Raw genomic sequence first — 25,151 nt, 5'->3', positions numbered from 1 at the left:
CATCATTGTCCCTAGCAATGTCTATGGTGTCCTCCATCCTTGACGTCAAGCGTAGGCTTCATGGACTAACAGAATTCTAGGGCCTCTCGAGATTCTTTGTCAGAGATCTCCTAGGAGTACGCCACATGGACTGTGTCGAACAGGTGGCGTTTGGTGGTGCACATCACCTGCAGCTGCAGCAGCAGCTTCCAGATGTGATGGTACAGTAAAAGGATTCCAAGGGGGGTATAAGCAATGCTTGCCTCAGCAGTGAGATGGCCATAGGCAACGTCAACAGTATGCCAGCTGCATGTGTGCATCCACTGGAGCACCAGGCTGATGATGTGGATGGAGCAGGGGGATGGGCATAACTCGAGAGACAAAGAGCTCTATGAAATCCCCCTCGTCCAGGAGGTCGAAGAAGTAGAGGACATGGCACCAGGATTGGAGGTTAAGGCAAAGGACATGGTGAGGGAAACGGAAGATGGTGGAGGGCTCGGTGAGGGAGATGAAGTTTTGGAAGAAGATCACAAGGGTGGTGGTGTGGGAGGCGTATGGAACCTCGGAGAGAATGGTGGAGAAAGTGGTGGTGGGGATCTCCTCGTCGAGGAAAATGTGGTGCTGGAAGAGGTTGAGTTGGAGAGTGCAGTGTTGTAGCTCAAGGAGGCCTGAGGGGGGTTGGGGAGGGATGGGAAGGTTTGGGAGGTCGGTGGCTGCGTCCATCAGGCAGTCTACCTTCTTCTCAGTGGCCGCCGTGATCAGCTTGGGTTGGGGTCCAGCCTTGAGCTGTCCTAAAAGTTGCTCGAGCTGAGCAATGGTGGCGTCCTTGGTGTCTAGTGCCCTCCAAAAGTCCTTGGCATCTAGTGCCCTCCAAGAGTCCTTGCGGTGCTCGGACATCAGGTTGTGGACTTCATCCACAAGCTGTTGGCGGTTGCAGGCCATGGTTTCAGCTCTATGAAGTGCGAACGGTGGTGCAGGTGAGCTCTTCTTGGCTTTTGGCTCTTGCAGCTCAGGCCCCTTCGACCTCCATGTGAAGGACTTCCGGTTCACGCTGCAGGCACGCAATTCTCGAGTCAGCTTCGAGGACTTGGACCTGTAATCTATCGTTGAGGGCAGTGACAAGGCTTGTTGGGCCGCATCTGTTTGCTCCTTCTGAATAGCCATGTAAGCTGTCATGTTTCCTGCCAGGTTCTGGAGAAGGGGGGAAAAGGCTGCAAGGAAATCTGGCAGGCGGCCACATGAATGGAAAAGGGCCTGTGAAAAGCTTTCGGCCAAAGGTTATGTTGCCTTGCTGGATCCAACGGTGTGATGTTCTATGCCTCATGGGAGGTAAAAAAGGGTTGGCTTTCAAAGTTGACGGCGAGGGATCACTGAACGGGGTTGTTCCAACACTTGGACCAGTGGGCTACCGACCTGGTGGGGGTATCCACCACGAGGCTTGTCTCTGTAAAATCGGCCAAGGTTTCACTCATCATGGCCTCCTCGTCCAGCTTCTGCTTCTTGTGGGTCAGAGAGTTGGCGGAGGAAGGAGCCACTGGGGTGGGGTGTGGAGGGGGTCTGCTTGGGGTGGCAGCGCTTTGGTAGTTGTATGGTTCGGGGAGCTCTTCCCCATAATAGAGTACTTTGGTGAGAATCATAGCTGCCCCAAACTTGCCGGCAAGGTTGGCGCAAATAATGTGGAGCTCATGATGAAAGTGGTCGAACCAGTTGACAGCCTGACCTGACTTGAGGGGAGCGAGAAGGGAGAGGTTGCAGCGGCTGTACCTGTCTGTCCAGCGGGGGTTGGTCAGCATGGTAAGGGCACAGGCAGGGGTGCGTAGATCCTCGCATCTGATATCTTCCCACTTCACGCCATCCTTGTTTACCAGGCCCGCATGATGTCGCGAACCATGCTGTGTGCGACACTGAGCTTCTGGTATAATTCTGTGGACCGGGGCAGGTGCAAGGACGTGCGGACCACGTCGACGGTGAGGGATAGGGTTAGTTCAAAACCTGTGGCGTCACGGACAGTTCCGGTACTGAGATGGGTATCATAGGAAAGAGAGAAATCAGAAACAGGTGGTGAGGTCGAGGCCCCAAGTGGGAAAAAGTAGCTAGGCCTCCGAGTCTGAGCCTAGTAAGGTGCCCTCTGGGGTCCTTGCAACCTAGTAGCATAAGCCAACTGTCACGTGCATCCCGCACTTGGATGCCACGTAGACATATTTGTACAAAAGGTGCAGGACCTGGGATGGTGAACTGGTCCCATGTGAGCCCAGTTCGGGACGAGTCAACCAGGGATCCATCTCAGTTGTCCGAGGTCAAGTGTGCATTGTCCTACACAGGAGTCTAAGGTTAGGTGTGCACTGTCCTGCACATGAACCAATGCCAGTCCGTGCTGTAAGTCTCCCTCTGGAATGATGTCAGTGATTCTGTGTATCTGGTATGGTACCGGATGCCAAATCACTGAGTAGTTAGTTAGGGTTTGCGTTTAGAACAAGGGGCCAGCCCATAGGGCTACCCCGGGTCTTTGTGTGGGCATAGGGATAGTGTGGAACCACCCCCATGAGGGCTAGGAAGGCCCTGGCTGAACCCACCAGCCATGGAGGGGCTGTAGGACAGCCCTACAGATTTCAGAAGATACAGCCTTTGTGTGGCTGTAGGGCAGGTATGGGGCAGCCCATACAGGCTGCCCAGCCCTCATGAGGTTTGCAAAAGCACTGTCCGGCCACCCAGAAGCAGGCGCATGATGCCCAGCCAATTAGGAAAAAAGCGCAGTAGTATAAAAGGGTGAGCCCACAATCCCATAATCTCATCTCATTTCTCACCAAGAGCTCAAGCATAGAGAGGCTAGACAAGCCAAGAAGGTGTTAAGCAAAGGGGGGAAGGACTGCAAGTCAAGGGCAGGGAATTTCCAGCCAGGAAAGGTCAAGGATTTCTGTATTTTCTTTCAGATTTACATCATTCTAATAAAGCAAATACACCATCCATGGTGGGGGCCCTACAGAGGGTATTTGGGACCCAATACTGTGTCCTCTCCATAATATAACTTGCTCTCTCTCTCTCTCTCTCTCTCTCTCTCTCTCTCTCTCTCTTCACCGATTCATTTCGCTACCGCCCACTAACCCTTCCGCCTCAATGCCCTGTTGACTGTTCGCCGATTCGCTTCGCTTCCGCCCACTAGCCCTTCCGCCTCGCTGCCGCCCACTAGCCCTGCCCTACTGACTGTTCGCCGATTCGCTTCGCTGCCGCCCACTAGCCCTTCCGCCTCGTTGCCATGCGGACTGTTCGTCGATTCCGCCTCGCTGATTCGTTCGCCGCCGCCCACTATGCTAGCCCACCTTCCTCTCCGGTAGGCCCTGTGATTCCGCCCCGCTGATTCGCTTCACTGTTCGTCGCCGCCTCGCTATGCTAGACCGCCTTCCTCTCCGGTAGGCTGCCGCCCGCTATGCTGGCCCGCCTTCTTCTCCGGTAGGCCCTGTGATTCCGCCCCGCTGATTCGCTTCACTGTTCCTCTTCGCTAGGGTTTGGGCCCTGCTCTCCCTAGCCACCCTTGCTCAGGCCCCCAAGGCAGCAACATAACTCTCTCTCTCTCTCTCTCTCTCTCTCTCTCTCTCTCTCTCTCCTCCCTGCCTGTGGGAAGGACTGCAGAGTAATCTGGAGGAATGGCCCCGAGTCTCCAAGAGAAACTCGAGGCCCTCGAGACGGCAATGAAGGCCGCACTAATCAAAGCAAAGAGAACAAGAAGACATCAGATTCCAACCTCAATGAGGTGGAGAACAAACTACACTGACACATCATGGCCCTCGAAGCATGGGTCACGAACCTTGAACAAAAGAACACGGCACTCAAGGAGGAGGTGAGTGCATTGAAAGTGGAACTGGTAGCCATCAAGAATACTGAGAAGGAAGAAGGGGAGATCAATGACAACACTTTCACGACCATCAAAGAAAAGATCTCCAAGGAGATCACAAAGGACATGGAGGGAAAACTCGAAGCCAAGCAGTCAAGATGGATTGAGGTGGTGAAGAAGAACATCCGTAAAGAAGTGAGGGAGGAGACTCAAAGGGAAGAACACCAAATCATTCACACCACCATTGAGGAGGAGAAGATGAGGCATGCCCACTGCCTCAACATTCGAGTCACAGGTATAGCCGAGACACCCGACTCCACTCCCGAGAAAGATGGACAGCTTCTATGCATGAAGCTCGGCTACAGGGAAGAGGACCCTCTCCCCTTCACCAAAGCATGGAGAGCCGGGAAAGACTCAACACGCAAGCGAGCCCTCATCCTGCAGTTTGCAAGAGAGACGGAGAGGGTCACCTTCATGAGGAAGAGGGTCATACTACGAGGTTTAGAGGGAGCTCCTATTTTCTTGGAGATGATGATCTCACAAGGATGCAGCTTGAGCATAGGAGAGCTTGCATGCCACGAGTCTTACACGCGAGGAGAGAAGTCAAGAAGGCCTTCTATCGAGATGGTCGGGTCATCATTAATGGCCGGCCCATGGATTAGCAGTTTGGGGCCTATGGGACACAGACCAGGCCACTGACAGAGATACACATGGCAGTATGGAACTGTAATGGTTCACTATGGGTGCAGCCTGGATGACTGGAGCATGTTATGGTAGGGAGAGACATCATACTTCTGACAGAGACACATCAGAGCCCAGAGAGGGGGCTACCTCGAGTAGAGGGATTCCAGTGGGAGTCAACATACAGGAGGACCACACGCCAGGGTACCTCGAGAGGGTCGGGGGGAGGGGGTAGCAGTTCTATTCAGACGGGAGCCACAGGGGAGACTGAGAGTGGTAGCACAGGATCCAGAGGCCAGATACATGTGGATCAGCTTACAGCTCTCACAGGACACAGTTATATACATAGCCCTATGTTACTTTCCTCCATCAAGATCCTCCTATGTCATTACAGAGGACATGCCACAGGAGGAGGAGACAGGAGCCTCGCCATACACTTGTCTGTCAGAGGAGATTATGCATTATTCTACACTAGGGGAAGTATTTCTTACGGAAGAAGCTCGTGTGGAAGAAGAAGATGCTAGTGTAGTGCTTCTTAAGAGCATGCCTAGTGAGGAATATGGTCACCTTGTTTTAACCTTGCAAAATATTCTAAAACCTACCTTGGAAGCTATTGAAGTTGCCTTATTTGAAGAATTCAAGAAGAAGCAAGAGAACCATGGTCTTGAAGAAAGAGCTTACAATGTCACAAACTCTCCACTAGGAAATTCTCGAGCAACAAGTCCTACATCAACTCAAAGTCAAAACTGAAGTGCAATGTCTATGGTAAACCTGGCCACTTTGAGAAGGAATTTTTCATCAAACAAAAATTCAAAGCATGTCTTGTAGCTGATGAAGATGAAGAGACTATTGTTGAAGAACCAACCTCCACCAAGAAGGGGGTTAGTTTTGTCAAAGCTGATTGGACCTTCTAGAGCTTGATTTGCTCTACTAATCTTTTTGAATTCTAGGCCTAGTTAACTCTTGTTTCAATCTGTTGTAAATATTTAGGCTAGACTGGGGATAAGTAGTCATTTTGGGTCACTCCTAGAGAGAGGGTTTTCTATTTGGAATTTTGAAAAGGTAGTTGGCATAGGCATACACGGATCCCTTTCGCCATTACAACCAAATCTCGGATGGTGACTAGACTTTACAAATGTGCATATGGGATCCACATGGGGATAAACTTTGCAAGTGTGTACATGGGATCCACATGGGGATAAACTTTGCAAGTATGTACATTGCAACCGATTAAGCTCCGATGGTTACTAAACTTTGCAAATGTGTACATGGGATCCACACGTAGACATTTCCAAAGTTTCGTCACCATCTAAGCATATTTGGTTGGAATGTGCAGTCCAGAAGCCTAGTGTTTAATGTGCCTGGGCTTAGAGAGTCCCCTCCTTAAAATTGAGCTAATGCCTTGCATGTTGCAACTAAATGAGCTCGGATGGTGACCAAACTTTGTAAGAGTGAGGGTGGAATCCACATGTGACACACTTGAAAAATTTGGTCCATCTGAGCACTATTGGTTAGAATTTACGGACTAGATATTTACCTTTTAGTGCATCTTGGCCTTTGAGAGCCCCCTAGAAATTGAGACTTTGGCCTGCACATTGCAACCAAATAATCTTTGATGGTGACCAAAATTTGCAGGAGTCGGAGTGGGGTAGACTCGCAAAGTTTGGTCACCCTTCGAGTACATTTGGTCGAAGCACTACACTAGCATCTTCTTCTTCCACACGAGCTTCTTCCGTAAGAAATACTTCCCCTAGTGTAGAATAATGCATAATCTCCTCTGACAGACAAGTGTATGGCGAGACACACAGAGCAGACTGTGTGAGGTGTATGACTATGATGACATGGAGATCCTCCACCCTGTGGATCCACAGGAGATAGGGACTAGCCGGGCATCAGAGGACACTGGACCAGATAGAGGACATTATGGGGACCACTTACTAAAGTTGGGAGCCAGGCATCGTCTCGTTATTTATAACGGGATGCTACAGTGGCCGGGATCAGGAGGGCTAACATGCTTCCCACATGGGGGTCATACACGGACCGGAGGCACGGTGGTAGACTACATTATGGGGTCTTTGGAGGCATCATAGCTTGTCACCTCATTCTCCATTCCACCTCGTCCTATTGGGGCAGATCATACATACTTGGCATTTTCACTAGCCGGATCACCAGTATCACCAGCCCCCCACATACCGACGCCACACACTACCATCTACTTCACACATGACATGGCAGACATATACACTGGCAGAGTAGAGGATGGGCTCCTACTCATGGATCCCCTGGCACCTATGGATACCATTACAGCCCAGCTGGCATCACTCCTACACACGGCTGCATTACAGAGCTTCCCACATCGTGTCCACTCAAGAGAGTCTGCGAGATCTGGGACTATGCCCCAGAACAGATGGTATGATGACGAGTGCAGAGCCCTATACTCACGGCTCCGCATACAGAGAGCCTTGGGAGCCATCACAGAGCAGGAGTCGAGGAGAGCGATGAGGAGACTTACTCGCCACAAAAGGCAGGCCTTCGCAGAGATACAGGAGCTAGAGATCTTTCATTTCTTCATGAGTAGAGATAGCCCTATCTCATGGCGGCACTTCAGAGAGCCCCAGACACCGACACCTATTGAGACCCACAGACATGGCACACATATGCAGAGGGCCTATACCACGCCCCATAGCAGCCACCTATACCTCAGCCACACGAGCCTCGACCTACCACAGCTAGCTTCTTTACCCACTCGATGGTAAAGGAAGCTATCCGCCGCCTACAGCATGGACGGGCCTCCGACCATATGGGCCTGCAGGGTGAGCATCTCATATATGCAGTAGATTCTTTGGCTCCTTTTCTTGCACACCTGTTTAAAAGGGCACTAGCAGAGGGTTTGCCTGCGGAGTGGACGATGCACACCGTTGTGCCGATTCACAAAACAGGGGATATGCTCGATCCGAGCAACTACAGGACGGTTATGGTTGGCCACGTGTTGGCCAAACTCTATGGTGCAGTGTTGGAGCAAGAGCTTAGCTTATATGCTGAGCGAGCAGGTTTACGGTCATCAAGGCAGGCAAGCTTCAGGAGAGCTTTCTCTACCACTGACCTTGTATTCATTTTGAGATGTATGATTGATCAGGCCAGAGTGAGGAAGAGAAAGCTCTATTGCTACTTTGTGGATTTTCGCAAGGCATTTGACACAGTACCACGAGAGAGGCTCTTTCAACGCCTGCAGTCTCTTGGCATACCAGCAGATATGACATGGGGCATCTATGCATTATATGAGCAGGTTTTTGGGCGAGTCAGATGTCCAGGAGGTATGTCCGAGACTATTGCTAGCACCATTGGTGTGAAGCAAGGATGCCCACTTTTCCCCACACTATTTGGGTTATACATTGATGAGGTGGCTGACTTCATTACATGGGGAGGCGGAGATGGAGTTGATTTAGCAGGTACCTTAGTACATATTATGCTTTATGCTGATGATATTGTATTAGTGTGTGAGTCTCCGAAGGTCTACAACAGCATCTACATGCACTCGATGATTTCTGCACACAGAGGGGTCTTAGTGTGAACCTTGGGAAAACCAAGGTTATGGTCTTTCATACATCGAGACAGGGCAGGAGTCAGCTGACATTCACTCTCGCAAGACGCCAGGTGGAGGTGGTGACATCATACGTGTACCTAGGGATTACCTTCTCTACAGCAGCCACATGCTTCACCATGGGTTCAGCAGCCAGAGCTAGATTGACATGGGGATATGCCGCATTGGCTATGCTAGAGAGACAGTGCCACCAGGCCCATTTTCAGGAGCCCCGGATGAAGGGGTGGCTATTTGACACATTAGTCACACCGGCACTGTTGTATGGTGCAGCGGTATGGGCGCCATGCCTTGCTACCCATTGGTGGACACAGATAGAGAGACCACAGGCCCTCATGATGGCACGCATAATACGCAGCAAACCGTCAGTACCTCATGACATTATCCGAGCAGAGTTTGTTGCGCCTCCTATGATGGTAGAGGCCATATTCCATACTATATGCCTGCTAGACAGATTCACAGAGATGCCACAGGACAGATTGTCATACAGAGCTTTTGAGGCATCTAGACAGCTGGCTGAGGCAGGAGACAGAGGATCATGGTATGCACAGGTCACACATTGGTTCTCACAGCATGACCAAGACATGGATCATCTACCACCATTCCAATATGACAGGGATGCACCACATATCCGTCTCTCTCATAGTGAGAGGAACAGAGTATTGAGACAGGACCTATGGTAGCTCTATACACGAGAGACATGGATATCGCCTACACAGCCTCTTCCACCGAAGATGCTATACTACAGAGATCACTTCATGAGTATCACTGATGATGGATTTATAGAGAGGCCTAGATACATGGAGGGCTTTTTACCACACGGCTCCCGAGTGGCTATTGGTCAACTTAGTTTCATCACATCAATTGGAGATCGAGACTGGCAGAGCAGCACGGATCCCCTGAGAGGAGAGGGTACGCAGATTGTGCAGAGAGGAGGTGGAGAGTGAGGAGCATTATGTATGCAGATGTAGAGCATATACAGCCATCAGAGAGAGAGATCCCATTTTATTCAGAGAGCCACATTCCCTACGCCAGATCTTTGAGGCAGCAGACCAGCGCATACTGGGGAGATTCATTCTAGACATACAGCATCTGTCACGTGCACACCAGCCAGGTGTACAGTGACATGGCATCATATTAGCATCATAGACATCATCAGGAACCATCAGATATTTTATCAGGTATTATTCAGGCATTTATGCAATTTTATAGGCATTTTTGGGGCAGCCGACTAGCATTTATGCTATTATCCAGTCGTGGGCTTCTGACATCTGGCCGACTGCAGTCCATCTGGCCGACCAGCAGCCTCTCACCCATATATATTCAGGTGCCTCATCCATTCAGCCAGATAGGCTCATCAGTGAAGCGCATCCTAGTCTGGATCATCAAGCGTTTCAGCCTGTCATCATCAGCATACAGCAGCAAGTTCAGCATTGAAACATTCAGCACTCAGTCCCTCAGCGTTTCTGCTCCAGGAAGGCTGAGAAGTGTAACGCATCTCCATCAGCATTCAGTTAACGCATCTCCATCGGCATTCAGTTAACGCATCTCCATCAGCATCATCTTCAGCAAACGCAGCATCATTCAGTTCAGATTCAGCCATCAGGTCTGCGTTTCATCATCCCATTAGCATTCAGCATTTGTTCCAAAGCCTCCCTTCAGCGTTTCCTTCCCAGGGGCCAGGAGACAAGGGAAAGAGTGGACAGCAGTTCATCCCGCATATTCAGCATATAGGCAGCATATTCAGCAGTACAGATCCATTTGGATCTCATTGTAACATCATTCATTCATCTAATATAGCTGCATTGCATTGACACATATCTGTTTGTCTCTTAAACATCATTAAGTGCAGTTAAGTCAGACTAAGGTTGTGTTTACGACGGTCATAAGCTCCCCACATGTCACATTGGTATCAGAGCGTTACAGGGTAACCAGCCTTAGAGCATGATCAGTTCATCAGTCATTCAGTCAGTCATCATTTTTATCGCTTCCGCACAGTTAAACCCAATTCTCAAAATTTTGCAAGCCACCCTTAGGGATTTTTCCTTAGGTCTGCATCAGTAACCCATCCATCTGCATTCTTGCACAGCATATAGGGTTGCACATGGCTTGCATAGCAGTCATCTTAGCAGTCAGTCCTGCATACATGTTACCCATGAACTCTCAGGGAAGAAGGACATCCATCATCAACGGAGGACATAAGTTTTGGCTTCAACTGGCAGCAGCAGGGAGTTTCTCTTCCACAGAAGACGGAAGTTTGCTCCAACATCGCCTTAGGAGGTTCAGAGCTTCAGGTACGACGGAGATGGTAGGTGAAAGGTTTCTAGAGTCAGGTCAGGGGTGACTCAGGTATTTGCCATTCAGTTCCCGCAATACATAGAGTCTTGGCTCAAAGGATTTCACTCCTGCAGACGGCCTCAGTCCCAGCAGAAGACAGAAGGGGGCAGTGGTTCGGAGGAGAAGGATCACAGAGTAGTCGAAGGTTGCCAGGTATACCACCCAGCAACAGTTTAGCAGCGGGGAATGTCACGTGCACACCAGCCAGGTGTACAATGACATGGCATCATATTAGCATCATAGACATCATCAGGAACCATCAGATATTTTATCAGGTATTATTCAGGCATTTATGCAATTTTATAGGCATTTTTGGGGCAGCCGACTAGCATTTATGCTATTATCCAGTCGTGGGCTTCTGACATCTGGCCGACTGCAGTCCATCTGGCCGACCAGCAGCCTCTCACCCATATATATTCAGGTGCCTCATCCATTCAGCCAGATAGGCTCATCAGTGAAGCGCATCCTAGTCTGGATCATCAAGCGTTTCAGCCTGTCATCATCAGCATACAGCAGCAAGTTCAGCATTGAAACATTCAGCACTCAGTCCCTCAGCGTTTCTGCTCCAGGAAGGCTGAGAAGTGTAACGCATCTCCATCAGCATTCAGTTAACGCATCTCCATCGGCATTCAATTAACGCATCTCCATCAGCATCATCTTCAGCAAACGCAGCATCATTCAGTTCAGATTCAGCCATCAGGTCTGCGTTTCATCATCCCATTAGCATTCAGCATTTGTTCCAAAGCCTCCCTTCAGCGTTTCCTTCCCAGGAGACAAGGGAAAGAGTGGACAGCAGTTCATCCCGCATATTCAGCATATAGGCAGCATATTCAGCAGTACAGATCCATTTGGATCTCATTGTAACATCATTCATTCATCTAATATAGCTGCATTGCATTGACACATATCTGTTTGTCTCTTAAACATCATTAAGTGCAGTTATGTCAGACTAAGGTTGTGTTTACGACGGTCATAAGCTCCCCACATGTCACAGCATCACAGAGAGACATCATTACAGGCTCAGACAGCTCGAAAGGGGGGACGACAGACACAGATTACTACATTTTTTCAGAGATCCATCCCACTCCCAGCCCCTACACGACAGGGAATTACTCTCCAGAGAGCAGAGACACTCAAAGCCCGTAGGAGACAGAGGACACCTGGCTTTCGGACACCGCGCCTATACCAGAGAGATGAGAGAGATCGGAGCCCAGTTTCACAGAGAGGGTGCGGAGCGACTGGCTCGCTTCAGAGCAGACCCAGGCATGTTCTTCAGGGAGCTGTGGACACCCCCTTCATTGATGTATACCATTTTATACCCCCAGTATGGTACAGGATGGAGTTAGCTAGGTTGCATATCATGATTGTATACTCCATGCATATAGCTTTGCATTCTCCTAGTAGTAGAGCTCCATCCCCTCCCCCACTCATTGTACTTATTGCACACCCAAATTCAGCTTTTTAGTTCAGTACTTTTTCATTCAGTACTTTTTCATTTTGTTGGGATGACAGAGGATACCCCATACAGGTACACCGATTTGTCTCATAGGCCGAGTTCGGTCTTTTGGAAGACGTTAATAAAATCTATCTATCTATCTATCTAGCTATCTAGCTATCTATCTATATATATATAGATATATATATATATATATATATATATATATATATATATATATATATATATATACACGTCTTCATTCAGTTTGTGCGTTAATTCCGTCGCGAAAAGACTGCTGATTTCTGAGCATTGAAGTTACCGATTCTTCTCCGAAGCTTCGGAATGTTACAGTGGTATCAGAGCCTACTTCAAGTGCAAAGATTCAATAAAGAAACCAGAAATTTTTCTCGCTCGTGTGGTTGGTTTTTAGACACCGGTGGACTACCCCTTTCGGAGTGACTCCTGTCCCTCGAAGGACAGTTGGTTTTCAGCCTTCGGACGTCTCCCACACAGATAGTGGATGGTCAAATTGCGTTCCGGATGCTGGATTCAGACAATGCCAAGTGCACAGTGGAGTGATCGACAACACCAATGAAGTCAGATATTCCAGCAATTCAGTGGTATGATTGAGTACCTTCCAGGAAAGGCCAATCCAGCGGCCGATGCTTTAAGGAAGAAGGGACAAGTGACTACGATTCAGACCACTAGACTTGATCTTGTTGGTACAGAACTAGATGACATGAAGCACACGGTACGCGGATTCCGAGGAATTCGGTACACAGTGGGAACAGGCATTGGATGCCACAGGACCATGCCACTTTCTGGTACGCGATGGTTGGCTTTTCTACAAAGGCCGACTGTGTGTCATGAAGTCGTTCAGGGCAGCTCTTCTCCATGATGCCCGTGACGCCATTACAGGTGGTCATAGGGGCATGAATTCGACGCTGGAGAAATTGGAACGGCAATACTATTGGCCAAAGATGAGGCGAGATGTGTTTACATGTGTACATCGTTGTCTATGATATTTGTCAAAAGGTGAAAGCTCCTCGTGGAAAGAAGATAGGGTTGTTACAGCCCTTGCCAATTCCTGAGGATTCTTTGCAAGACATTTCAATGGACTTTGTCACGAATCTGCCTCCTCCCAGTCCGAGTAAGCGTAATACGCAGTGCTTAACTATTGTTGATCATAGTGTCAGACCAAGATGCCAAGTTTACCAATCATTTTTGGAGGGCATTGTTTGATAACTTTGATACTAAGTTGAATTTTTCTAGTGCATTCCACCCACAGACGGACGGCCAGACAGAGATATACAACCAATTGGCCTTTGATGTGCTGAAGTGTTATGTCCACGATCAGCAAGGTAAGTGAGAATCATATTTGCCTTTAGTTCAAGCTATTTTGAATGATTCTTTTTCTTCAGCTATTGATAGGACTCCATATGAGGCAGCATTTGGAAGACCTTTCCAGTCATTGTTGACCAGGACCTCGTCTTCAGTACCTCAAGCGAACAAAGTGACAAAGTCTTACCAGGCGATTTTAGAGTCAATAAAAGACAGATTGGCTAAAGCGCAAGAGGCCTACACTCGACAGGCCATTAAGACCGAAGGGATATGAAGTTTTCGGAAGGGGATTGGGTTTATCTTCCGATTATGAAGCAAAGATTGAAACAGGTGGGCAAGCAATGCCCAAAGTTGTCTTTCAGGAGCTTCCAACCTTTTTCCATCAGGAAAAGGATTAATGAGGTGTCTATGCAGTTAAAGCTACCTCCGAGTTGGACTATGCACGATGTGTTTCACGTCAGTTGGTTAAAACCATATGCAGGTCCTATCCCTTCAGAAGTCAAAGACGAAGCGGAACCAAATATTGTTGATGAAGCGGAAGTTATGGTTCCAGAACAGATTCTTCTACACCGTTTCAAGCATGGCTCAAGTCGAAGACTAAGACAGTTCCTCACAAAGTTTCAGGACCGAGGGACCCATGAAGCGGTATGGCTCAACAAAGAGTTTTTTGAAGACTATCCGACGTTGTTGACGGATTATTTGGAGGCTATGCAGCTTCCGTCAAGTTAAGCAGAAGGGGATGTCACGTGCATCCCGCACTTGGATACCACATAGACATATCTGTACAAAAGGTGCAGGACCTGGGATGGTGAACTAGTCCCATGTGAGTCCAGTCCGGGACGAGTCAGCCAGGGATCCATCTCAATTGTCCGAGGTCAGGTGTGCATTGTCCTGCACAGGAGTCTAAGGTCAGGTGTGCACTGTCCTACACATGAAACAGTGCCAGTCCGCGCTGTAAGTCTCCCTCTGGAATGATGTCAGTGTAATTGGTATGGTACCGGATGCCAGATCACTGAGTAGTTAATTAGGGTTTGCGTTTAGAACAAGGGGCCAGCCCATAGGGCTACCCCGGGTCTTTGTGTGGGCATGGGGATAGTGTGGAACCACCCCCATGAGGGCTAGGAAGGCCCTGGCTGAACCCACCAGCCATGGAGGGGCTGTAGGACAGCCCTAGGGGCAAGCTAAAGGCAGATTTCAGAAGATACAGCCTTTGTGTGGCTGTAGGGCAGGTATGGGGCAGCCCATACAGGCTGCCCAGCCCTCATGAGGTTTGCAAAAGCACTGTCCAGCCACCCAGAAGAAGGCGCATGATGCCCAGCCAGTTAGGAAAAAAACGCAGCATTTTATGTGATTTATTTCAGCATTAAATGCTGGAAATTCAGTCGTGGGAGTATTTTATGCTGGCCGCCTAGTTTAGAACTAGCCGACTGCTCTTGTAGTAGTATAAAAGGGTGAGCCCACAATCCCATAATCTGATCTCATTTCTCACCAAGAGCTCAAGTATAGATTCTTGACAAGTCAAGAAGGTGCTAAGCAAAGGGGACAAGGACTGCAGGTCAAGGGCAGGGAATTTCCAGCCAAGAAAGGTCAAGGATTTCTGTATTTTCTTTCAGATTTACATCATTCTAATAAAGCAAATACACCATCCGTGGTGGGGGCCCTACATAGGGTATTTGGGACCCAATACTGTGTCCTCTCTCTCTCTCTCTCTCTCTCTCTCTCTCTCTCTCTCTCTCTCTCTCTCCACATTTTCCTCTTGATGACCGGAGGAACATCATTGTACTACTTGTTTGTCTCATAGGCCAATTTTGGCCTTTTGCAGACGTTAATCTCTCTCTCTCTCTCTCTCTCTCTCTCTCTCTCTCTCTCTCTCTTTTCTGCACATCTTCATTCAGTTTGTGCGTTAATTCCGTCGCGAAAAGAGTGCTGATTTCTGAGCATTGAAGTTACCGATTCTTCTCCAAAGCTTCCGCATGTTACACCAACCTTCTCATCCGACTGGATCCGGTTGTGGATCATGTGGCCGCCGACCTCTTGAAACAGCTCCACGCCAAGTGGGGAGAAGTTGGTGGCAACTCCCTAATACTCCAAGAGCTTGGCGACTTTGATGGCAGCCTTTCTCTTCTTGGTGGGAGTAAGGAGTACTCTGTCAGAGGAGGTCTCGGATGCCCCAACAACAATGAGAGGAGAGGATGCCAAGGGCTGGAAGTTAGGACAAACTGGCAATAGTTTGGCTAGGTGCAAAGGAAATAGTGGGAAATGAGAGGGAGGGGCCTTGTTTAACAAATTTTTACTTGGGAACGTACATACGCAGTGGGTACATATATTCTCAGGCAATTCTTGGAAACGTGCGTATGAGAACAACGTACGTGCATTCAGAGCTCCGAACATGCGTGCTAAGGTGTGAACGTGTGTATGCAGAAGAGAACGTGCGTGCGCAGAAGAGAACGTACATGTGCAGAAGTGAACATGTGTGCGCATCTTGCACTGGGGGGGGGGTTTGTAAGGAATGCCTAAGGTGGTAGTATTCTAATCACTGGCAATCAAGGCGATGGGCCACACCATGGGCCAGGTTGTCACCCGCCATGGGCCCCCCATCCGGAGATGTGGGCATCTGGGTTGACTCTCCATCCTACAACAACTCTCTGTTTCTTGTTTCTTCACACTACTTTCTTCGACACTTTTCTGCTTTCTTCGCCATTTTTCAACGAGTGCCCTTCTTCATTTGGCGAGGGTGAGGTACCTGTTTTTGGCCCACGTGGCAAGGCTTGCTAGGAAGGCCGGTGACGAAAGGGGATTTTGTGGTGGAGGGCTTTCTACTGCATGAGAGGAGGCTGAGTGCAGGATGGAAGGAGTATCATGTCGTAGGTATGTTTGGAGATGGTCCTAGGGCTCCATGAATTGAGCAATTTTTTCCTTGCCTTTTGTGAGGTTTGCATCAAGGGTTTCCGTGTTGCTAGGAACCTTGGGTTGGCATTGCTATCGCTCCTTGTTGCTTCTACTTGTGACTGAAGAGGTTTGGGTAGCCAATGGTGTGACCTTAGGGACCCAAATGCTTCTATTACCTGCGTAATACCCTTGGGCCACTGGAAGCGTGTCAGGCACCCACCATCTTTGTGGAGTGCATTTTTGTGGGGGTCGGCTTGCTCAACGAGGTATCGTGAACTACATTGCTTTGGGTAGCCAAAGTTGTCTCTGTCCGACATAGTAGCCCTGGGCCTCCAACAACTCTCTTTCGACAAACCATGTTTTTGGTTTGGGGTTGAGGTTTCTATTCAACTTCTATGTTTGGGTACGTGGTTTAGTCGGTGGCATGGCTTTGATTAGCGGATGCTTGACCTTCCACTTAGGTACCCAGATTTTCAATTTCCATTCGTAGTAACCTTGTGCTTCGAGAAATACTTTTGGTACCCACCAATGGTCGCCCTTCTCATGGAAACATTGGTGCTGGTGGGGACGGACTAGTGGCTTGGATTCTGCAAGGCTTGAGTGTTCTGGGAGGGGGATACTCGACGGTGAAGGTTGATCTTGCGTAGGCGAGGCTTTTATTGGAGCTTGGTTACTCATCCCTGTGATCAAGGATAGGAGAGGCCTCTTTTTAAGGAGCTTGACTGGGGTATGGGATACCTTTGAATGTTCAACGAATGCAAGCACCTCTTTGATGGAAAATGGTTCTCTGGTGTTGAAGTTTCCCCCCCCTCCCCCTGTATGAGATAGCCTTCTTCTCACAGAGAGGCCAACCAGAAGAGAAGAAGCGTCTCTTGCCCTTTTGATCATTGGACTCCCACCCTTAAATGAGGCGAGTTTGTATTTAGCCCTTCGTGGCTGTTTTTCTATAACTAATCGAAGGATCTTTTTCCCCAAAAAAAAAAAAGAAAGGGTATCTAGGGATCAGTTGCAAATCCAAACTTGCATCTCTTTCGGGGATGCAGTATGGTCACCTTGATTAATCATTATCCTCTATGTGGATGATCTTATTTTCACTGGCGGTCATGTGGAGCACATAGTTGTGACGAAGGCTGCCTTGTCAGAAGAGTTTGAGATGACAGATTTAGGCTTACTTCATTTCTTTTTGACAGTCTTCTGGTTTTAGTGACTCAAACCATTGTCCTACCTTTCCTTCCATGGTAAAGCCGAAGACACCTACCCCTACAAGGTCATCATGCCGTCCACATGTGACACATCTAATCAAACACTTCCAGGTGTGCAATGGGGTCTCCAGTCCCATTGAACTTGGACATCAATTTCACAATTTGCATGGGTTTGATAGTACTTTGGTGCCAAGGTTCGGTCCTGCTGCTACTGCTGGTGGATGTGTTGCCGCTAGCCCTGTTGCTACTCTCCTCCCTATTTGGGCTGCAATCCTCAAGATATCTTCCGTGGTTAGAGTAGAGGGTAGCGGTGAAGGTGGTGGTTGAGGCAATGGTTGTGGATGGTGGTATGGGTGTGGGTAGGTAGGCGGAGGCATGGTATATGCTAGGTGTTGCCCTTGTTCCCAAGGTAAGTTTGGATACTACGGAGGATAGCCATGCAAGGCTGGTTCATACCGTGGCATGTATGCTCCTCCAAGAGTTGGATCTAGCCTGGAGCTCCCTGCTCCGTGCCGCATGGCTCCCATGGTTGCACATTCGGTAGCTTGGATGGGCTCCTCTGCCCTAGTAGCTTGAGTGGTTGTTGTGGCCTCTGCCATGTTGAACCTAAATCCCCCTGCAATACTCATACCGGGGTCAGATGCAGCGAAGCCAAAGGGGACAGTGGATCTCCAAGCTATTCTGAACACACTAAGGTTTGTGTTCATTGAGCTGGCCAAGCCAGCAAAGTTCATTCAAACTCTTAAAAGCATTTGAGACAAAAATTATAAAGAATCATACCGGGGTCAAATGCAACGAAGCCAAAGGGGACAGTAGGTCTCCGAGCTATTCCGAACACACTTAAGGTTCGTGTTCATTGAGCTGGTCAAGCCAACAAAGTTCGTTCATACTCTTAAAAGCATTTGAGACAAAAATTATAAAGAATCAAACTTGGCAAGATCACTTCTTCTGTCCTTCCCCGTGTTGTCATTTCCACACAGGCCAGCAGCTGGCCTGACCAAAGGGCTGCCTTCATGGATCTGTTATGGGGAGTCCACAATCCCCTCTTGCCTACACAGAGGGCATTGTCAAGGCTAACTGCCGCTCACTTGCCCCTGCCTTGACCTATAATGTAGTCCCCCCACATTTGTCCTATGGACTCATTACAGTGCTATTGTGAATTTGTACAGCGCTCTTGTGGCACAAATTCACCTTTTCTTTCCTATACTGAACTTTCAGTTAGGGTTGGTTGCAATGGCTGTTGCACTGTTGTTCCTAAAAAGTGATTTTCTCTATACTATAAAAGTTTTCGGTATTAGTCTCCAGTTCCTCCAGTTCCACAAGAACAAATAAAAACTTGTAAATATAGATATATATACTTGAAGATATTAAAAAAAACTATCAACACATTGATAACATGCCTGGTGTAGACCCTCCTGAAATAAGCTATTGCCGTGGCAACAACCCTGCCAATTTCAACACCCACAGATACTCATGATAAAACATCATAAAGCATTATTCAGGATAAACGCACAAGATAAGCCCAAGGGGCACGAGAGGAGAAAAGTAGTTCTCACCGCTGCCGCACTTTGACTTGCTGTGCCAGACTTTGAATGTCTGTTTGATTGAGCAAAGAAAAATCAACACATAAGTAATCCCTTCGTCAAAACTAGGTCTTTTACTTTGTCCTATGTATCAACAATCAAGTAGAAGAAGACATTAAAAATCAAACATGAACAGCTAAACAACAGTCACAACAATCATCCCTAAGCTCGGTAAGTTGATTTGGGTGGGACATCCAAGCAAAGTGTGTAAGAAGTCATCTCCTGTCTATTTTTATACACCAGGGCCTTTGTTGTGGGTATGCCCGCCCTTATGAGGTGTTTTCTTATTTTTCCCCACTCTCCGTATTTTTCCCTATTTTTCTGTGGCATGGGAGGCAGTCTAGTAGTGGCACGATGAGCTAGTTGCTGGCCGACTGCATCAGCATGTTTGTGTTCCCATTCTGGAGCTGGCCGACTGAACTGGACAGGTCGTGGACCCTCAGTGCTGGCCGACTACTGTTGCAGGTCGTGGATGTCCAGTCGGCTTCCCTACAGCAGGCCGACTGCTGATGGGGGCCATAAAAAAAGGCCCCCAGCCCCTTGTCATTTTTTGTATCATTCCTCGAGATCTTCTTGTGTGTATAGAGCAGAGTTACACGCCTCTCTCTCTCTCTCTCTCTCTCTCTCTCTCTCTCTCTCTCGTGCTGTGATTTTTTGCACTGCGTTTTGCTCGTGTTCCCAGATCTGATCATCATCTCCGCTGCGTATTCTGACATGGTATCAGAGCCTAGGCTCTAGATAGTTCTTGGGATTTGTGTGAGCAAGAGGGGGACTGTTGTGTTGCTGATTGGTGGACTGTTTGGGACTGTTTGGGAAGAGGAGACGCAAGAGGATGGCGGGCTGATTTGCTGGACAGCCACTTGCAAGTGTTAGTTCTTCTTTGTTCCCACCCACCCACCCTTTTCAGAGTACATCCCTGCAATGGCAGATCTATTTGAGATGGCGGAGAGGCATGTGAAGATCCTGACACTCCCCACGTTCCCGGTGGACCGTCAGTTGCAACTGACGGAAGCAACTACAGCATATGGAAGGCTATGATGGAATCTGTTCTGGAGTCTTACGACCTCGCAAAATTCGTCGTTGTTGGGGTTCCACTGCCGGAAGTAGAGGAAGGGGAGTTACCGTCGATCCGAAAGGACCGGGAGGCTCAGACACAGATGTGGGATCGTGTCAACGCCAGGGTCCGTTCGTTTATCTTTCTCAACTGCACACCGCAGGTAATCAATCATGTAAAGCATATGACGCTGGCCAGAGGTATGTGGCAACATTTGGCCTCTCTTTACAACAGGGTAACGCCCATGAAGAGGATTTCCTTGGAAGTACAGATGCGGGTTATGAGCCCTGCAAAGTCGGCGACGATGCGGGAGCATATTAACAAGCTGCAGGCTCTTCAGCAAGAAGTTCTTCGGACTGGGAAGAAGATATCGTCAGAGGACATGGCCATAACGTTGCTGTCGCACTTGCCCTCTCAGTACTCAGCATTTTACTCGTCTTTGATTACCAGTGGCAGGCTCAGCACCATCACGTGGGAGGAGCTTGTGCCCATGGTTTTGGACCAGGAGGAACGATTCACGAACCCTCCTCAGGGTGGAGGTTTGGAGGTCTTAACTGGCCAACGGTCGAAAGGCCGTAACACGGGCAAAGGGAAGGCTTCGTCGGAGAGGTCTTATGAGAAGAAGTCCGTTACTGACTGCGAGAAGCTAAAGGCAGAGAGGACCTGTAATGATTGTGGCGAGAAAGGCCACTATTGGAGGCAGTGTCCCAAGCGGAAGACCGAGAAGGGTGAAGATTCCTCAGCAACAATCATGAAGACTCCGGCTTTTGTGCACCTGGAGGTGGTGGACACCGATGTTTCATTTTCTTCAGGCAGGGAGGAGATTGGAGGACTCTCCGCAACGGATACTCGGGAGTGGATTCTAGATAGTGGTGCTTCCAGGCACATGGCTCCTTCCCGTTCCGGTTTACAGAATCTCTGCAGGCTTTCTGGTCACATTCTTACTGGGGATACATCCACTATCCCAATTCACAGTGAGGGCAGGATGGAGATAGTTCCCGATGGCAGAGGGGGGAAGTATTCCTCCCAGGTGTTGTATGTTCCGGCACTTGGTTTTCATTTGTTGTCAGTGCATCAGGTTTGCAAGACTGGCATACGGGTGGAGTTTGATGAGCATTTTGTTGCTCTCCGGTATAAAGCAATAGGCCAAGTGGTTTGGGAAGGCAGAGTGGAGAATGGAGTTTACAAGCTTTCAGCACTCTCTCTCCCAGGTCCTCAGGTTTGAGATGAGTGGCAGTCTGGTAATGGCCACTTAAGTGTGGATACGCTGCAGGTGCAGGCTTTCTCGGACCAGATGGTGGATAGCTTGCCAGTAGATGGCAGCTCTTGGCAGGAACTCTCCAGTACTGATGTTGGTGGTTCTTGTGTTCGTCGGTCAGAGGAAACTGAACACGTAACTTATGCTCTGATGTCTCGTAGTATTCGGGACAAAGAAACTCCTGTAGATGAGGATATTCTTTCCACGGGGACCTTTTGGAAAGCCAAGCAGGTGGCAATTGATTACTTGCAGAAGGAGGTGGTTTCCCCAGGCTTTGTGGTTCCGGATTCAAAGAGGGTGGTTGACAGGTTTCAAAAGGCCTTGCGTGGTCTTCAGCAGGTTTCCAGGACTTCGTTTTGCACCGTAACAGGTGTTGATCCTTGTGAGCAGTGTGATGCCTCTTTGACTCAGAAGCAGAATGGTTCATTGATCTAGTTGATGGATACCAGACTGGACGGGAGCTTCCTGATGAGGCAGTTGAGCTCATGGTTGCGGATGACTCTTTGGGAGGCAAGATTGCGTTTCTTGTGGTTTCTGCGGCATGCGAAGGACCATGGACTCTTGTACACAGGAGGGGGATTGTTGGATGGAGTCCGACTCCACGGTTGGAGTGACTCAGTTTGGGGAGGAGATCCGAACACGAGGAGATCTACTTCAGTCCCAGGAGCAGTTTTACGAAGCAGTAAGAGGCAGTCATCTTTTGCCTTGTCAAGGACAGAGGCAGAGTACCAAGCTGCTTGTGATGCTGCTTGTGAGGTGGTGAGGATGCAGAGGTTGCATTGCACGATTGGGCTTCCACTGGAGGAACCCATGGTCATCCAGAGGCACTTTGTTCGTGAACAGATCGTTGCTAATGACATCTTCCTAGAGTTCTGTTCGACGGAGGACAGTACGGTGGACCTCTTCACGAAGTCGCTATCTCAGGATTTGCTCAGGCAGCACCCCAGCTCCCTGTGGTTGGTTTCACAGCCAGGAGCTGAGAGGGGGTGTTAGAAGTCATCTCCTGTCTATTTTTATACACCAGGTCCTTTGTTGTGGGTGTGCCTGCCCTTATGAGGTGTTTTCTCATTTTTCCCCACTCTCCGTATTTTTCCCCATTTTTTCCGTATTTTTCTGTGGCATGGGAGGCAGTCTAGTAGTGGCAGGAAGATCCAATTGCTGGCCGACTGCATCAGCATGTTTGTGTTCCCATTCTGGCGCTGGCCGACTGAACTGGACAGGTCGTGGACCCTCAGTGCTGGCCGACTGCTGTTGCAGGTCGTGGATGTCCAGTCAGCTGCCTACAGCAGGCCGACTGCTGATGGGGGCCATATAAAAAGGCCCCCCAGCCCCTGGTCATTTTTTGTATCATTCCTTGGGATCTTCTTGCGTATATAGAGCAGAGTTACACGCCTCTCTCTCTCTCTCTCTCTCTCTCTCTCTCTCTCTCTCTCTCTCTCTTGTGCTGTGATTTTCTGCACTGCGTTTTGCTCGTGTTCCCAGATCTGGTCATCATCTCCGCTGCGTATTCTGACAAAGTGAAGACTCCATATTCACCTTGACATGGTGCAACATGTGTCATAAATGAATAAACTTTTCTGTTTTGAGGCGAGACTCCAAATCCCAATTCTAAGGCGTTTATCCAGGTCCAAGGTTACAAAATGACTATGCAGACCTACATGGCAGTAACTTCACCAAGTGGTCTCATTGACACATGCTTAGATGCCATTGAATCCTTCTTGTTGATTGCTTGATATTGCAAAGGAAGGCCTTTACCAACTAATCTCAACAGTGTGATTCCCTTCCTAATATAGCAACTCTAATGCTTAGATGTCTACTGGCTGGTCATAGCCCTCTGTGCGTGACATCAACAAGGGCTGAGCTGTTCTCACTAATCCTGGCCCTGCCTGAACCTGTAGCTACCGTCCCATCACAGCATCCGCGGATGCATGGAATGCTTGGAATCACTCATTTTAAGGCAAACAAAGACGAAACTTTTTGAAATGAAAACCATGACATCAAACAGAGGCAGACTTCTAATGTAAGGTTGTGCTCTAAAATTTGCTTGAAGCATAGACCATACCCTAGCTGATAAGCAATAAAAACAAGCAGCCAGAAGGAAAAGCTTGGTGTCTGCTCAATATGTGGAGCAATAGGCAAGAAAAACTACGCTAAGCACGAACCAGAGCAAATATGTAATAGCACGTATGTGATTATGCACATATGGCACCAATCGTGGTCATCAAAGAGAAAAAAATCAATATACGAGCCATCAAGCTGGATGCCTTGGCCTGCCGACATGCAGGTCCAATGTTCGAACTCTAGCACCAACGGATAATTAAATCTCAGAAAGTAGAACAATCTACATGCTAACTTGAACATTTGCTTGATAGAGAAGTTGTTCGCATTATATCGGCCATGCTAGGACAAATTAACAACCATGCTTGCAAAATGTTGTGAAGCTGATGTACGTACGGTAAAATTAAGGTGAAAGATTGTTTTGGAGATATGATTGAGCACCCAGAAACATCGTCCAAAAGATGGGTAAAAAAGAGCTCAGAAGAAAAGAGTTTAAGGAGAACATGTACCCACATGCAGACATATGAATCTTTATGATCTTGGCATCTTCCGGGGTCATCCCATTCTCTTGATCAGCAGGAAACACCAGCCCAACCTCATCTTGCTCAAGAAGCTTCTTGCTGCATCATGAATCCACATCCGAATTACAGCCCTCTGCATTGTAAAAAGCAAATCCCATTCCCCTAAAGCTCCCTTCAAAGGTGGGTTAAATGCCTCGCATCCAATCAGCAGGAATCAAAATGCATGACATCATGGTCAAGTTCTTAAGAAGGCCTCCTTTTGATCAAAAAAGACAGGCAGCGTTAAGTGGGGAGCTTAGAAATAACAAAATTCATGGCTTGATTAATCAGCTTTGTCAGCGATAATCAAGAAAACTTAACTACGGATTAATGGTATCCGTTCAAGAAAGCTAACGCAAGGTTAGTGAAACCGATTAATCATCAAATCGTGGGATGCAGTACCAGTGAGAAGAGCTCCAGAAGTTGGCGGCCATGTTGGAAGAACTGCGAACAGGTCGATTTGAAAGGCGGCACACGTGCGATCCCTCCCCTGAGACAGGATTTTTGTTGATCCTGTGGTGGTGTGTGGGGGAGAGGCTGATAGGCTATGCGTGAGGAAGGTGTGGAAGGCGAAGGAGTGCGGGCTGGGGACGGGGCTCACCATCCAACATGATACGACAAAAGAAGCTTTACCTACGTCCTCGACTCGAACGATCATGGCACGTGTGATCATCACCTCACCTCAATATAATAAAGGGCCTTTTTGACTTGGCGCCAAAAAAACTTCAAGAAGGGTCGGTTCATATATATATATATATATAGTGCCCAATGACCATGTCTTGATCATAAGCTTCAAGGAGAAAATAATAGAGTGGGAATAACTATATTGTAAAATATGTAGCATATTTTCCATATTAAATGTGAGTCATGTGGCATTATATAATTAGTCTTATTTGTTGGTGTCATACCAACACACCACACATTAGTGGTGGGTGTGTGGTGAAGGGTGATACCAACACACCACACACATTTCAAGCCTTCAATTGATAATGTGTTAGAACCATGAACAGGAAATGTTGCAGTTCTTCTCAAAGAGCTATAAGATACGTGCACTCCATGCGTCCAAAACATAGTCATTTGCATGTACTTTAAAAAATGGGGAAAAACTACACATGAGTGTGGGTGGCACTTGTCTTGTTTCCTCGTATAAGTAACTAGTGGGCTGACCCGTGCTTCGCACATATATAATTCCCAGCTTGATATTTTTCAAGTTTCTAGAGTAATAGGAGCCTACCTCTCCTTGAACCTCCAAATTGCCTCCCGAACCTCCAAATTCTTGCCACCTGGCAGCTTTGTGAAACTCTTCCTTTATATAATATATAGAGATAGAGAAGAATAATCATC

General features: G+C 48.3%; 1 protein-coding gene across 2 annotated transcripts in view; it reads right to left on the bottom strand.

The window, feature by feature from the left end:
- Window positions 1-24,442, bottom strand: part of LOC147638668 (cyclin-C1-1-like) — a 103,447-nt gene extending 79,005 nt beyond the window's left edge. The window contains exons 1-4 of one of the 2 annotated variants that reach the window (XM_086798619.1): window positions 24,210-24,440; window positions 23,761-23,867; window positions 18,851-18,890; window positions 18,695-18,739 (exon numbers count right to left, since the gene is read on the bottom strand). In XM_086798619.1, the coding sequence (XP_086654745.1) occupies window positions 18,695-18,739; window positions 18,851-18,890; window positions 23,761-23,867; window positions 24,210-24,241 (224 nt within the window). In that variant the 5' untranslated portion in view covers window positions 24,242-24,440. Of the gene's footprint in view, window positions 1-18,694; window positions 18,740-18,850; window positions 18,891-23,760; window positions 23,868-24,209 lie in introns of both variants that reach the window. The other variant, XM_086798620.1, reaches the window with a different exon arrangement.
- Window positions 24,443-25,151: the final 709 nt, after the last annotated feature.

The sequence above is a fragment of the Cibotium barometz genome, chromosome 5 (genome assembly GCF_041138505.1).
Source record: "Cibotium barometz isolate CiBa-2024 chromosome 5, ASM4113850v1, whole genome shotgun sequence".
NCBI classification, from domain to species: domain Eukaryota; kingdom Viridiplantae; phylum Streptophyta; class Polypodiopsida; order Cyatheales; family Cibotiaceae; genus Cibotium; species Cibotium barometz.
This window is presented reverse-complemented; position numbering and strand designations above follow the sequence as displayed.